Below are 14,523 nucleotides of genomic sequence, written 5' to 3'. Positions count from 1 at the left end.
CTACAACAGTAAAAATATTCAAATAACTGTACAAAGCATAGCATAGTATACTACTTACAATGTCAACACAACACATAATGGAACATTTTAATAGCATAGGGTATACATTTTGTAGGTGGTAAGAGCTCACTTGCTAATCATGCGCCAATCAGCATGTGGTGCACTAACTGATCAGGGCTGACACGCTCCCTTGCCATGAAAATGGAAATTTTTTTAGTGTGTGGTTTGTGCACGCTAACCTCAGACGTAATACAAGAACCCCTTTGTTAGGCACGTTGCTTGTAAGATGCTTTTGGAGGATGGAGGTGGGCTAAATGATAGATTTTTGTATTTTTATTTAGGGTACGAGTGCGGAGCAGGACAATCGTTTCAGCAATAAACAGAAGAAACTTTTGAAGCAGCTGAAATTTGCAGAATGCCTCGAAAAAAAGGTATTTATTGTGTTTAAAGCCCCAGTGACATCTACTTTACCTTCAAGTGGCCTTCGTGTTACTTACATCAATTGTCCCTCATCAGTCGCATGCTTGTGTCTATCCCTTTACTGGGGAGATTCACAAATGCGTCTATTGAGAAGGACGACTTGGATTTCAGATGTATACCTGCTTGTAACTTACCTTGAGATTGGATTTCTAAAATACAAGTAAATTACAAGTTTTCCCATTCAAATGGACTTTGTCTGCTGTACCTAAGGCAGTGGAGGGTGAAAGGCCTTGCTTATGGACACACTAAAGCCTCAGGACTTGAACCCGTTACTTTTAAAACAGGAAGAATTAGGGGTTACAGACTGGATGGGTCATATGGACTTTATCTGCCGTCACGTTATAGGACTACTTTTTAAATACATTGGAACAGTAACCTGCAGAATGCCTTGTGATAAAAATAATTTGATAGTTGTACCAATGTATATTGGGAGATATTAGCGCTCTTGAAATTTAGTTTGAAAAACAAAAAGTATCATAAGCAACTGTTTGGAAAACTCAAATTAACTGTACTGTACTCTTTAGCTGTAATCCCTTTGCGTTGCTAATTATACGGATGACATTGGAGCACACATTTTATTTGCTTGCTGTGGTCCATAATTGAAATCCTCCTATAGCGAACTTATTTTACTTATTTATTTAATTTATATCTCGCATCCCTGATCAGTGGCTGCACCTGTAGTGTTTGTACTGCCAGTGGTGTGTTAGAGCTGCCTCCATGACCGCTTTGGGAAGGCTGAAGGAAGGAGCTGAATCAGTAATTAGTTATCACTAAAGTCCACCTTCTATACTATCCTGCCTAACACCTTCCTTCTCTCTTCCGTGTCTTAATCTGTGTACATTACTAATTGTATCTGAGAATTGTATCTAACTGTATTTGATTGTATCTGGAATGACTATGTCATAACAAAACTCTGTAAGCCACATTGAGCCTGCAAATAGGTGGGAAAATGTGGGATACAAATGCAATAAAATAGATCAGGTTCAATGTGATTAACTGTACACATAGTGATGCAGGATAGTATACATTAAGTGGTAACAAGATAAATGAAGATTGACTAATTACAACTTGTTTTATAACAAATCCCATAGCATCCCTCCAGACTGGCACAGATGGGTTGTGTACTCTGACCAGCAGATGGAGACTGAGAACCTCAGACACCTATAACTATGCTGTGCAGCCCCCTGAGAGTCAGTAGTTTTCAGTCTCTAGAGGTGGGGGACATGGTCAGGCCTGTGCAGTCCTGGTCTGAGTTTAGAGGGTTTGCTTTGGAGGTGATTAAAAAAAATGTGTGCTAGTTTCCTCTCAGTAATGCCTTTGCCCCTCTGTCAGCTATACTGGGACTGAGGTCCACGGGGGCTTCTGTTGCCCCAGGGGTGTCACTCAGAAGGCCAGGTTCCCCCCCCCCCCCCCCCCCCCCCACCATACACATACATCCCTGTTGGGGATTCTCAGCAAAAGTTGCCTCAGCTGTGCTTCTCTGCTTTGGTGCAGACATGAGAACATAAGCATTGCCATAATGGGACAGACCGAAGGTCCATCAAGCCCAGTAGTCACATCACAAGTACCTTGCAAGATCCCAATACAATACATTTTATGCTGCTTATCCTAGAAATAAGCAGTGTATTTTCCAAAGTCCATCTTAATATAATGGCTTATGAACTTTTCTTTCGGGAAGATATCCAAACCTTTTTTTAAACCCCTCTAAGACAACTGCTTTTTATAACATTTTCTGGCAATGAATTCCAGAGTTTATTTACACATTGAGTGAAGAAATATTTTCTCTGATTTGTTTTAAATTTACTACTTAGTAGCTTCATTGTGTTCCCCCTAGTCCTAGTATTTTTGGAAAGAGTAAACAAGCGATTCATATATGCCCATTCCATTCCACTCATTATTTTATATACCTCTATCATATCTCCCCTCGGCCGCCTTTTCTCCAAGCTGAAGAGCCCTTGCCGCTTCAGCCTTTCCTTATAGGGAAGTCGTCCCATCCCCTTTATCATTTTCATTGCCCTTCTCTGTACCTTTTCTATTTCCACTTTATCTTTTTTGAGATGCAGTGACCAGAATTGCATACAATATTTGATTTGCGGTCACACCATGGAGTGATACAAAGGCATTATAACGTCCTCATTTTTGTTTTCCATTTCTTTCCTAATAATACCTAACATTCTATTTGCTTTCTTCATCGCCGCTGCACACTGAGCAGAGGGTTTCAGTGTATCGTCAACGATGACACCTAGATCCTTTTCCTGATCAGTGACTCCTAATGTGAAACCTTGCTTAGAGGACAGGCGGTCTGCCACTGAAATATAACAGGAAAAAAAAGTGCTCAGTCAAGCATGGAGAGCACTTTCAGCGCCTTAGGGGGTTTCTGCCTTCCCCTTGCAGTGCTCCGGTGGCAGTTTGGTGAGGTCTTGTGGGGGCGGCTGTAGTGCCTTAGCAGAGAACAGGAGTCAGAGGGGCCTAGTTCTTGATTCAGACAGACCATTTAAAGAAATGCGTAGTTTGCTCCGGGGAGTCGATATCGTCAGCAGCTGCAAGTACTGTGCACGCCAGGGGAACACGATGTCAACGATGGCAGCCTACCAAACTCCCTCTGAGCAGAAGGAAGCCCACAGGAAAATGGTGGGCCTGATGAGTCTAGCTGCGCCCCGGCTTTGGCAGAAACTGCCAACATTTTGTTTCCTCCATCAGGCAGTGACTTGCCTCTGCGCCTAGATATTATGGCTCCTTGTTTGAGTTAGGCAAAGGCTAAGGGCTTTCCAGGGCTACCTCCTGTGAATTTGTTGTAAACCTAACAGTGCAGATAAGGATAATAGAAGGTTTAAAGCAAATTAGGACAGTGCTTTCAAACTCTGTGTTAGCTATGTACAGGGCTTTTTGTTTGAGGAAGGTCTGGGCCCGATTTCTCCAGCTCCAGGGGACCCGTGGGGCAGGTCGTCATCTCTTCTTTCCCAGGCAGGTTTGGAAAATGAAGGACGTCTTGGAGGAGGATTTTCCTGTACCTGGACAGGTGTCTGGATGGTCTGACGAAGATCAGGATGATGCTGGGGAGCTAGTGGAGGGGGACTCCTGGATGGAGGAGTTGCCTCCTGGGAAGGATGCTTCCGTAGTCCAGGTCTTCAACAGGGATGAGTTGCAAGAACTAATCAGCCAGGTTGTCAGTGTCGAAGTTTGAGGAACACCCTAAGGAGTTGCTGCGTAAGGTGGATCCATTGCTGAAGGGCATTAGAAAGTCGTTCTGCTCTTTTCTCATGCATCAAGATGTCAGAGATTTCATCCAGGCCCAATGGAATTTGCCGGACTCACCTTTTCGGGTGGTTCACTTTATGGTGCATTTGTATCCTATCCTGGATCCCGATAGTGAGTCTCCCCAGCCTCTGGTGGTAGATGCTGTAGTGTCGGTATTCACCAAGAAGACTACCGTTCTGGTAGATGGGGGTACAGCTTTGAAGAATCTGCAGGATTGTAGAATTGAGTCACTTTTGATGCAGTCTTTTTTGATGTGGCAGCTCTGGTGGGTCAGGCTACTATATGAGGAGGTCTGGTGGCTAGGGCCTGTTTCCACTGGTCTGAGCAGGTTCTGGATCAGTCCTCAGATGATTAGTCTTTAGTGGACCAGGAGGTGGGCAAGATCAAGATGGGAAAGAATTCCAATAAAAAGGTGCTGCGAAAAAGAAAGCACGGTGACAGGTGGATTCTAACTGGACTGGTTTGGCAGAACTAGACGATCATTAATAGAATGGAGGGTATGGAATAGTAAGCGTTAAAAGGTAATCAGGGAGATCAAGCCTATGAGCTTTGAAAGTAAGTGTAAGCAACTTTAAAATTATACGTTTTTTTCACTGGAAGCCAGTGGAGTTTTTGTAACAGAGGGGAAACATGATCGAATTTGCACATATGACAGATAATTACACAGATGTCACTTTTGTGGTAGACTTGTAACATAGTAAATGATGACAGATAAAGACCTGCAAGATTAGTCAGTGACACATTCATCAAGAGTTGTGCAGTCCCCTTTGTAGACAGAACATGGTAAAACACGATTTGACAGCGCTAAAGCCCTTCGAGGAAAGCTGCACTGGCTCCCAATCAAAGAACCGGATTATCTTCAGAATCTGCACTTTAGTCCACAAAATCATCTACGGCATAGTCCCAGGATACATGACAGACCTCATTGATTTACCAACTAGAAACAGACTCGGATCAGCACGATCATACCTAAACCTACATTACCCAAACTGTAAAGGGCTAAAATACAAAACAACTCACGCATCTAGCTCCTCCTACATGAGCGCACAACTATGGAATGGTCTCCCACATGCAATGAAAACAATACATGACCACCTAAACTTCAGGAAGTCATTGAAAACCCACCGCGTCAAAAAAGCTTATCCCACCGATCCAACATAAATCCTCACACCCAGCAGCACAAGAAAATCTATGATCGTACCGGACAATTTATTATCCTCGACCCATGACGCCTGAAACACTTCTACCTGTGACCATAACACAACCTTGTATTTGTTATCAACCATAATGGCAATCGCCTTTACGATACTTCGTAAGTCACTTTGAGCCTGCAAATAGTTGGGAAAATGTGGGGTATAAATGTAACACACAAAATGGGAACAGACGACCGCTTAACTTCTAAAAATACAACAACAACAACGGCGGGTCTAATCAGGCAAATTGCACCATAGTGGAAAAAAAACGGAAGGGGGGGGGGGGGGAAGAAAGACCTCAGACTGGTGACACTTATCCAAATTAATGGAATTAATACATTTGTACACAGTCACCGTACTTCAATCACTGATCTTCAACCAACCACCTCCCTAGATGTTCGACAATGTCCGGTTTTTTTATTATTTTATAATAATGCAAAAAATATCAATACTCTCAGGACATGAGAAGCAAAAAAAGTCACTTATCTTATGGCAGCATCAAACTCGGGCATCCCCAACGGTCCGTGGCGCCAATCAAGGCTTCGTAAGGGGAAAGACGCCCTGCTGTAGAATAATGCTCAAGAGGCAAGTGACATTGTCCTGTCCTGCCATAAGCTCAACTGCGAGCACCGCAGGTTTTTTCCCCCACTATGGTGCAATTTGCCTGATTAGACCCGCCATTGTTGTTGTATGGGTATAAATGTAACAAATAAACATTGACATTGAGACATTCGGGCCATGACATGTGTAATCCCAATAGTAGTTTAGAACAGGAAGTGTCAACATAGAGCTTTATGTACCAGCTATGTGCAGCAGGAGCTACCGTTTTACATAACCACATCTAAAACATCAAAGGAGGCAACTCAGCACCTACACATCTTGTCTGGTGGCACATATGTAAGTTGACATTTCAGAACCTAGACAAGTAGGTGCAGACACTTAGACCTGACATTTTGGAAACCTATACATCTAAATGCACTTAACTATATAGGTTGCAATCATTTGGTACTATTGATTTTGGGGAGGGGAGAGAGCATAAGAATAGCTGTACTGCATCAGAACAATGGTCCATCGAGCCCAGTATCTTGCTTCCAACAGTGGCCAATCCAGGTCACAAGTACCTAGCAGAAACCCAAATAGTAACATTCAATGCTACTAAACCTAGGACAAGCACTGGGGGATTAAGGGGTGACCTCCCCTAATCCCTCTTGTAGCGTCCTGGCCAAAATCTATACAGATCCGGGAGCAGCTGTAAATCCACACACTCATCTCTGGGAACATAGGCGTGCATTCCCCTTCTGCAATCGAGAATGCGTGTTGGTCCCTCCCTAGTCTTATCGATCCTTCTTGCCATGTGCCAATATTTACGCTTGTAAATCACAAATAGGGCCCCTAAAATAAGGGCCAAAGTATTTTATGTTCTGTACATTTTCAATTTTATTTGAAGCAGCTTTTGTTGGTGTAAAAATGAAGTAAACTGTATTTTTATATTTCCGTTTGATTACATGTCCTGTTTTGCATGTAATATTGTAAATTGTTTTGAATTGCTTGATAAGTGGTTTAAAACTTTATTTTTTAAATTTTTTGCCAACAGGTAGACATGGGAAAAGTAAACCTGGAAGTGATCAAACCGTGGATAACCAAACGAGTTACAGAAATTTTGGGTTTTGAAGATGATGTAGTAATTGAGTTTATCTTCAATCAGCTAGAAGTGAAGGTAATACTTCTGGAGAAGATAGTCAATCTGAATGTATGACAATTGTTAAGCTGAAAGTTTGTGTAAAAATATGAATTTCTGTATGAAACATTATACAGTAAGGGTTTAAATTGCAATGCTTTGTCAGAAGAAATTCACTTTGTAGACTTTAAGGATGGAAGTTTAGTGAAGATGGTAGTTAGCAAGCTACACAGGTGAAAAAAAAAATCAAACTTATTGTTTTAATTTTGCTGTTACATGCTAAGTTACTTTGACAGCAATTTTCTAATGATGATGTGATTTATGATTTAAAAGGCCTGAACCAAAATGGAAGTTATTCCTTGCGCCTGAAGTATAGCACCATCACCTTATTAGGTCACAGCAGAGTGCGTGTCCAATGTCGCTCTGACCAACACTCTTGATGATGCAGTGTGTGTTTTGGAGGTGAGTTGTGTAAAGTGGCCGAACAAAACAAAATTCCAGCAAAAAGCACTCGGGCAAAGCTTTACACTGCTCTGAGGATAAACTGTATTGTAGTAGACCAAGCTGTGTGAAGAACTGAGCTTAACTCCGAAAAGGCAGGAATATATTGGAGTACATAGTACTCAAGTTAGACTGTTTATAATGGGTGGAAGGTAACTTTGGGTTGGGGTAATATCAGAATCGGTCTGTGTTGGTTTGTTCAGAGCAAAGTGATTATCCTTTTTAAAGCAGCAGTACTTCAAAAATTCAATGTACGGTTGCACCTTTACATTTTTAGTATCCATTCCTGAGGCTGTAGTTTCTGAACCTGGCCTGTTTGACTAGCTGCATGCATTGAAGTAAATCAGCGTGAGTCCGTACAGATCTTTATTTCTATTGGCCTGTTAGATTTAGCTTCGTCTATAGGCCACCTATCATTACATTTCTTGGCAGGTTACGTCTAACGTTTACATTAACATTCTACAAACTAAACACACAATATTTAGAGAGTATCAGCTATAAAGTACATTAAGAACTAAGGTACTCCAGTTTTAAAAAAGGCGCATCTTTAACGTCTTATGAAAAATTAAAAGCTGCTGTTCTAACCTCAGCTCCATTAGATGCAGGATTTTAAGAAATACAGTTCACTCTCTGCTTCTTGAAGTTCAGTCTAATAAAGAGAACCAGACTACACTGAGAACATTGTGCGGTGTCATAACTGTCTCTGTGATGGCTGAATAGTTGGAGAGAAGTTTGAAGAGAGGGTGTGGCTGTGGTGATCAACTTTTTTTCAAAAAGTGCAAAAACAGTGGATGGGGTGTTAAGAAATAAGGTTCAAAGAAAAGGCAGAGCAAAGAATGTGGTAAGTTTATTTTGAAGATTCTGGCTGGTAGTACTGCTGTTTTTTAAGGAATAGAAATACTTTATTCCTTGTCATCTATACCAGATCGGTCTAGACTAATGTGTTATGTCCATCTACCTGTGGATGGAGACAGAGAAAAGTAGTTCACCTCTTAAGGGTATTGTGCAGCCTGGAATGTTCAGTATTTGTCTCCAAGTGGGTAGTAGATAGATAATGTAGCTATTTATTTGTTGCATTTGTATCCCACATTTTCCCACCTATTTGCAGGCGCAATGTGGCTTATAATTTCCGTCATGACATATGCCATTTCAGAGTGCAGATACAATTGGCAATATATATAGAAACATCAATGATGTAATGAACAATTGGTAATTACAATGATTTGGGCTTTAGCTGTTGGCTCCTGTCTCAGTGGTTCTGGGTTACACTTAAGCAGGGAGTTATGGCTGGTGCATATGGGCTTTTTCTGCTTGATGGAGTCAGTGCCTGTCTGACACCCGGAGGGGCTGGGTCCATCACCTACCAGCTTGGGTAACACTTGTTGGGCTGGGTCCCTCCCCCGAAAGCTCCTTGGGTCCCTCCTGTTCCACATCTTCATGGGAAGCTGTGGACAGTCTTACCTTTTTGTCTCTATCTTTTCTGACCTTGCAGAGGTAAGTGGTTTGTTGGTTTCTGCTTTCTGGCAATGTCTGCGGCTTTTCAGCGGGGGTGTCTGTGGTTGTTTTCGTTCACAGCGGGTGACGGTCTTTTTCAATGGCAGTTCTTTTGCCCTTTTCAGAATTCTAGTCCGCATCCGCCGTGCTGTGACGTGACCCTCATTATTTATTTGTTACATTTGTATCCCACATTTTCCCACCTATTTGCAGGCTCAACGTGGCTTACGTAGTACCGGAGGGCGTTCGTCAACTCCAGTATGAACAAATACAGAGTTGTGTTTTGGAAGGATAAGGTTCATGTGAAAAGACACATTTAGGGAATTGTGGAGCGGAAGAGGTGTGTTATGTCCATTACAAGCTTTGGTTTCGTTGTGTTGCAGAGTTCAGGCATTTAGGTTGGATCGGTAGGGTATGCCTTTTTGAACAGGCATAATATTGTTTATTAGTACTATTTATAAGAGCGATATTGAATAACTAGTAAAAAAGCCCTGTTTCTGATGCAAATGAAACGGGGGCTAGCAAGGTTTTCTTCTGTGTGCATGTGGGAGTGTGTGTGTCCCTGCCCTCTCTCCCCTCCCCCCTCTGAGTCCTTCATTGTTACAGAGAGAGCGATTTGATTTCCTGCTTTGCTGTTTTCCTTCACTGTTTGTGTTAGAGAGAGAGCGAGGGCGGGGCAGACACTCATGGGGAAACCGGATATCTCTCCCCCTTCACACTTCCGGCTGGAGGCTTCATTTAGAACGTTGGTGGTGCCTTTTATATATAGAGATGTATATAAATGCATTCTGGGAACAATGATGGCTAATGGAAAGAAGCAGTAAAAGAGTTGGAGCCGAATGACAGGAACAAATCCGGTGGAGGGGAAATGAGTCAGCATGAGTTCAGTAAAAGATTTTATTGTGCCATTTTGGATGGTTCACTGTTTTGTTTTGCTTTTTTTTCTTGTTCTGTATGAAGCTTATCAACCAACATGTGCTTTGAATAAAGATGATTAAAACAAAAAGTTTGGGATGTTACTGAATTCTATTATTCTGTCTCTCTGTATTTCCAGTTTTGGCACAGTATAAGTTATCGCAAGGACAAAATATAAGAAAACCAATGGACTGCATTAGGAACTTACAGCCCATTTAAAGTTATGGTTAAGCAAATGAGAGATCTGCATGAACGAAAATATTTATTTTTATTATTTCGACTTAGGCAAACCACTTGTCCCTGAAACATGTTCAAAACAGAATAATCCATTTGTACAAAGAGATGAGGTGAAGATGTGATTCCATGTGCCCCAACGGAAGGAGAGTTTAACTTTACTTCCAATGTTTATAACACCAGGCTTCCCAAGGCAGACCACAACAGTCAAGATGAACCCACCAGTAAACAGGACATCCTCACGGCCATGCACTACTGTATTATATAGAACAGTGTAGAAAAATGAGCACAAATCAGAGTTTATAAGTGCTGTTTCTACCAGCTACAATAATTTTTGAAGCTGTTTTAGTGATAGCCTTTATTTCATGATATTTAAATCTATACGTGGTAAGTTTTAAAATAAATTAAAATGCTGTCAAGTAAAAAATATATATATATTTAATATATATATATATATATAAGTTATATATTAGTTTTAAAAAAAATGGAAGACGAGCTTGGAGCTTATATTTCCTTTTGGTTATGAGGACGGTCGGTTTTCCCGACCCTGGACAGAGGCCAGGTCTCATTAATGCCATGGGGTTGGTTTCCACTGCCTTTCTGAGCTGGTGTTCCTTGCCAGTCTTTGGCAGTGGCAGCCGCAGCTGGACCTGGAGTAGCAGCACCTTTGCGGGTCACACGGGGCAGTTTCTTGGAACTCCAGACAGTGTCCTCTCAGCCTGCTCAGGTGGAGGATTTTGTGGCTGCTGTCGGTGGTATCTCCGGATCCCTGGGTACTGTCATCCCAGGCTGCACTACTGCGATTTCACACTCTGTTGTGGTGGTAGTTGAACCTGTCCTCTCTTGGCGGTTCTAGGACCATCCTTGGGCGCATCGATAATCTGGGTCCATCCAGTATTCTGCCAGTTTTTCGGTTGTGGCCTAGGCCAGGTTCTCCCTTTAGGCTATGAGGTGTTTGTTGTCTGTGACCACTTGGAATGTCGGTGGGACACCGACTGCTGGGCATTTTTGCCTGCAGGTTTGGATAGTGGTTCTGTGGGTTATCTCCATGGCCATTTTACAGTGTCAGCTTAGGGGTCAGCCCAGGGGTCTGTTGGCCTGTATCGGGTCCTGGGCCTTCGGTATGGGGCCTTGTTGCGGCTCCCAGGGTCACTGGTGTGACAGTTGTCTGCAACCTCATGGGATTTTTGCCTCTCCCACTTTTGGTTGAAGCTTAGGGTTTCATTCTCTGGTGCCTTTCGGTGGCTCAGTCTTGTGTGTCGACTGTAGCACATCCTTGCGTTTGTGGGCCGTTACGAGAGTGTGGGGGACTGCTGAGCTATATCTCCTTATTGGCCTTTGGGCCAGATTTTGGCAGTATACGCTTTTTCATTTTTTGGCATCAACATTTTTGGAGCTCTGAGGCCTTCTTATTTGTAAGCAGCACTGCTTTATCTTGGCATGTGGGCTGTGATTCTGTCCCTGGAGAAGTGGACGCTGCTGCCTTCTCTTCTTGGGGACATGACCTCTCTTCTCTGGGATTCTGCTCATCCTCGCTTGGAACTCCACTCTATCTCTGCATAGTGAGTGTTACTCCGTCTCCGGCAGGTACTTGTGACTGGTTTGGCCACTGCTGGAAACAAGATACTGGGCTAGATGGACCATTAATCCGATCCAGTAGCTATTTTGTTATGGCCAACGGCTACATCTCCGGGGGGGGGGGGGGGGGGGGGGGGGGGATGTTCCTTTTTGGCAGATGGAGCACTGCTGTCCCTCTGTGGGATGGAGCAATGCCCCTTGTTTGCATGGGGAGCAATCCTTCTACTTAGCAAGTTGGGCGGCTCCTACTCAGTGGGGGGGGGAGGGGGGTGTCAGTGAGGCCCTGTTTCAGAGTGTTGAGTGCGATTCCTTTCCAGCATATGAACACTGCTCAATTGTCGCTGGTTGAGCACAGCTTCATCGCTGCAGGTGGATCTCAACTCCATCTCTGCAGATTGAGCATGACTTCTTGTCTTCAAGGGCGACACAGCCCCGTCTTTGCAGGTTCCTTCTCTGCGCGTGGAGCGAGGCTCCGTCCTGGCTTGTGGCACTGTGCTCTGCCTCAGCGGGTTGGGCACTGCTGCTCTTCAATTGGGAAGTTGTTCTGTCTTTGATTGGAGCTCCATCTCTAAACATTAGTGGTATGGCCCATATCATTATATAGGGTGATCTCCATATAGAGTGCTGTGCCATTCCTGCGTATAGGTCAATCTTCCTCCTTGCATATGGAGCGTTGCCCCTTCTCTGTAGGTAGCACATTGCTCTATCGCTGTATATAGAGTGATGCACCGTTTCTGCTTATCAAATGGGGCAGTGCTCCTTCTCTGCATATAATGCACTACTTCATCACCTCATGTAAAGTGAGACTCCTTCTCTAGGTATAGAGCGAGACTCCATTTCTGCATAGGGAGCACTGCTATGTATATGCATCTAGTGCATTACTCCATATTGGCACACAGAGCGAGTCTACAACACTGCATAGGGAATGATGCTCCATCTCTGCAGCTGGAGCAAAGCACGTAGAGCGCTGCACTGTTTATGCATATGGAGCGAGGCTATGTACATGGAGCGAGGCGACAGCTATGTGTGTAGAGCAGTGGTTCCCAAACCTGCTGCTGGGATGTCTCCAGGACCAGGTTTTTGGGAATCACTGGTATAGAGCGTTACTCCATCTCTCCGTTTGGAACGATGCGCCATCGCTACATCTAGAGTAGTGCTCTGTTTCTGTATGGTGAGTGCTGCTTCATCTTGGCATCTAGCGTGATGCTCAATCTCTGCTTTTAGGGCAGTGCTCCATCTTGACATATAGAGCAAGTCTACAACTCTGCATATCAAGCGATGCTCCATATTAGCATATATGGGTGTTGATCCATCTCTGCATGTGAAGTGAGGCACTCTTTGTGCATATACAGCAGGGTTCCATCTCTGCATATTGAGCAATGCTCCATCTTTGCACGTTGAACGGTGCTCCTTCTTTGCAGATAGAACAATGCTCTGTCTTGGCAGGTAGAGCAGTGGTTTCTCTCTGCATGTGGGATGTTACTTTTTCTTTGCATATTCAGCGGTGTTCTATCTTGGCTTACAGGGCGAGGCTCAGTCTCTGCACACGGGGCGATACTCCGTCTTTGCTGACAGAACGATTCTTTCTTTCGGTATGCAGAGCAATGCCTTATCTGTGCTTAGGGAGTGATGCTCCGTCTCTGCACACGGCGTGATTTTCGATCTTCATACATGGTGCTCTTCCATCTTTGCATATGCGTTGAGGCTGTCCCTTGTCTCAGGCAGCATGGCTCAGTCATCTCTCCATGGAGCAAGTCTCTTCTGGGCCAGGAAGGGAGCATGGCGCCCATTCTGGCCATGCAGTCAGGGTTCTTTTCCTCCCTTGGCTGTGTGGAAAGGCTCCATCTCTGATCAAGGTGAATTGATGCATTTCTGGAGGTTGCTGTCATTTCCGTTTGGCCTGTATAGATCAGCCTTATTGGGTCCAGTAGAGCTCTGCTCTAACCCTAGATGTGGAATGTGCCTTGGGCTCTGCGGTGCCATCTTTGGCTGTGAATGAAATCCCATGTTGGATAGAGAGCACGGTGCCATATCTGGCTGTGGGGCACTGCTTCAATCACAGTGCTACTTTACCACCTCAGTGTCATTCTTATCGCAGCTGGGCCTGGTTGGGCGTAGTTAGTCTGTGGGCGGTCCAATTAGCGGACCTGCTAACCGGCATGTCATTTGCTGCATGGTGCTGGAGTTCTTCTCAGAGTCTTGGCTTCCAGGTTTCCTTTTCCTGCCCTGGTTGCCCTCCTGAGCTCCTCTAGGGTGTAAGGGACTGCCTGGTAGTTACTTTGGTTCAATCATTGGGTATCCCATTGGTCCTGGTGGCTTTCATAGCCCCTTTCCGTGCTGTGGATTTGGTTGTTGGATGGCTTCGGTCTTCAGTTGATTTGTCTGCTGTTGTTTCTCCAACTCTGGTGAGGAAATGCTTTGCTACATCCCCTTTCCACGTATATCACCTCTTTGGTTGTGTCATTACAGATGTTCCGTATCTCTGGTTCATGGGGATTCCTACTACTACTACTTAACATTTCTATAGCGCTACTAGGGTTACGCAGCGCTGTACAGTTTAACAAAGAAGGACAGTCCCTGCTCAAAAGGAGCTTACAATCTAAAGGACGAAATGTCAAGTTGGGGTAGTCTAGATTCCTCTGTATGTTTATGGAGCATCAGCCTCTTTGCATCATAGCACACGGTGGGAGCACCTTGGGAGTTCTCTTTTTGTGTATATCTTGACGTACCAAGGCTTGGTTATTCAACATACTGAACATTCCAAGCTGCGTGATACCCTTAAGGGGTGAATTACTTGGAACTACTTTTCTCTGTCTCCATTCTTGTTTAGATGGACATAACCCATTAGTCTGGACTGGTCTGGTATGAATAAAGGAAAGAAAATAATCAGGTAAGAATATATTTTTTCCTTTGCCAGTGCAGCCCTGGTGAAGTGATCCACACTAATTGGCTAGCTAGTGTCCAAGCTGGGATTGGCCATTATAGTTTGCTTCGAGTTCGGTTTCTTAGTTTATACTGAAAAATATATATTGTTACTATTTTTGAAAGTATATTTTAGTGAACAGAAAATGCTTCTGGAGGGCCCTCATGCTTCTTATAATCAGGATATGCAGCTGGGGTCAGGGGAAGACATAGCTTTTATTCAACTCATTCCAGAAAGATAAGGTTCGTATGAGACTGTTTTAGTGACTC

General features: G+C 43.8%; 1 protein-coding gene across 7 annotated transcripts in view; it reads left to right on the top strand.

The window, feature by feature from the left end:
* SRRM1 (serine and arginine repetitive matrix 1) overlaps positions 1-14,523 on the top strand; it is a 45,205-nt gene that overhangs the window by 4,008 nt on the left and 26,674 nt on the right. For 4 of the 7 annotated variants that reach the window (XM_030219332.1, XM_030219333.1, XM_030219331.1 and 1 more), the window contains exons 2-3: positions 342-431; positions 6,526-6,648. In XM_030219332.1, the coding sequence (XP_030075192.1) occupies positions 342-431; positions 6,526-6,648 (213 nt within the window). Of the gene's footprint in view, positions 1-341; positions 432-6,523; positions 6,649-6,942; positions 7,072-14,523 lie in introns of those variants that run through there. The other 3 variants (XM_030219336.1, XM_030219335.1, XM_030219334.1) reach the window with 2 other exon arrangements.

The sequence above is a fragment of the Microcaecilia unicolor genome, chromosome 11 (assembly GCF_901765095.1).
Source record: "Microcaecilia unicolor chromosome 11, aMicUni1.1, whole genome shotgun sequence".
Taxonomy (NCBI): Eukaryota; Metazoa; Chordata; class Amphibia; order Gymnophiona; family Siphonopidae; genus Microcaecilia; species Microcaecilia unicolor.
The sequence above is the reverse complement of the archived record's forward strand: the minus strand, read 5'-3'. Positions and strand labels throughout refer to the sequence as shown.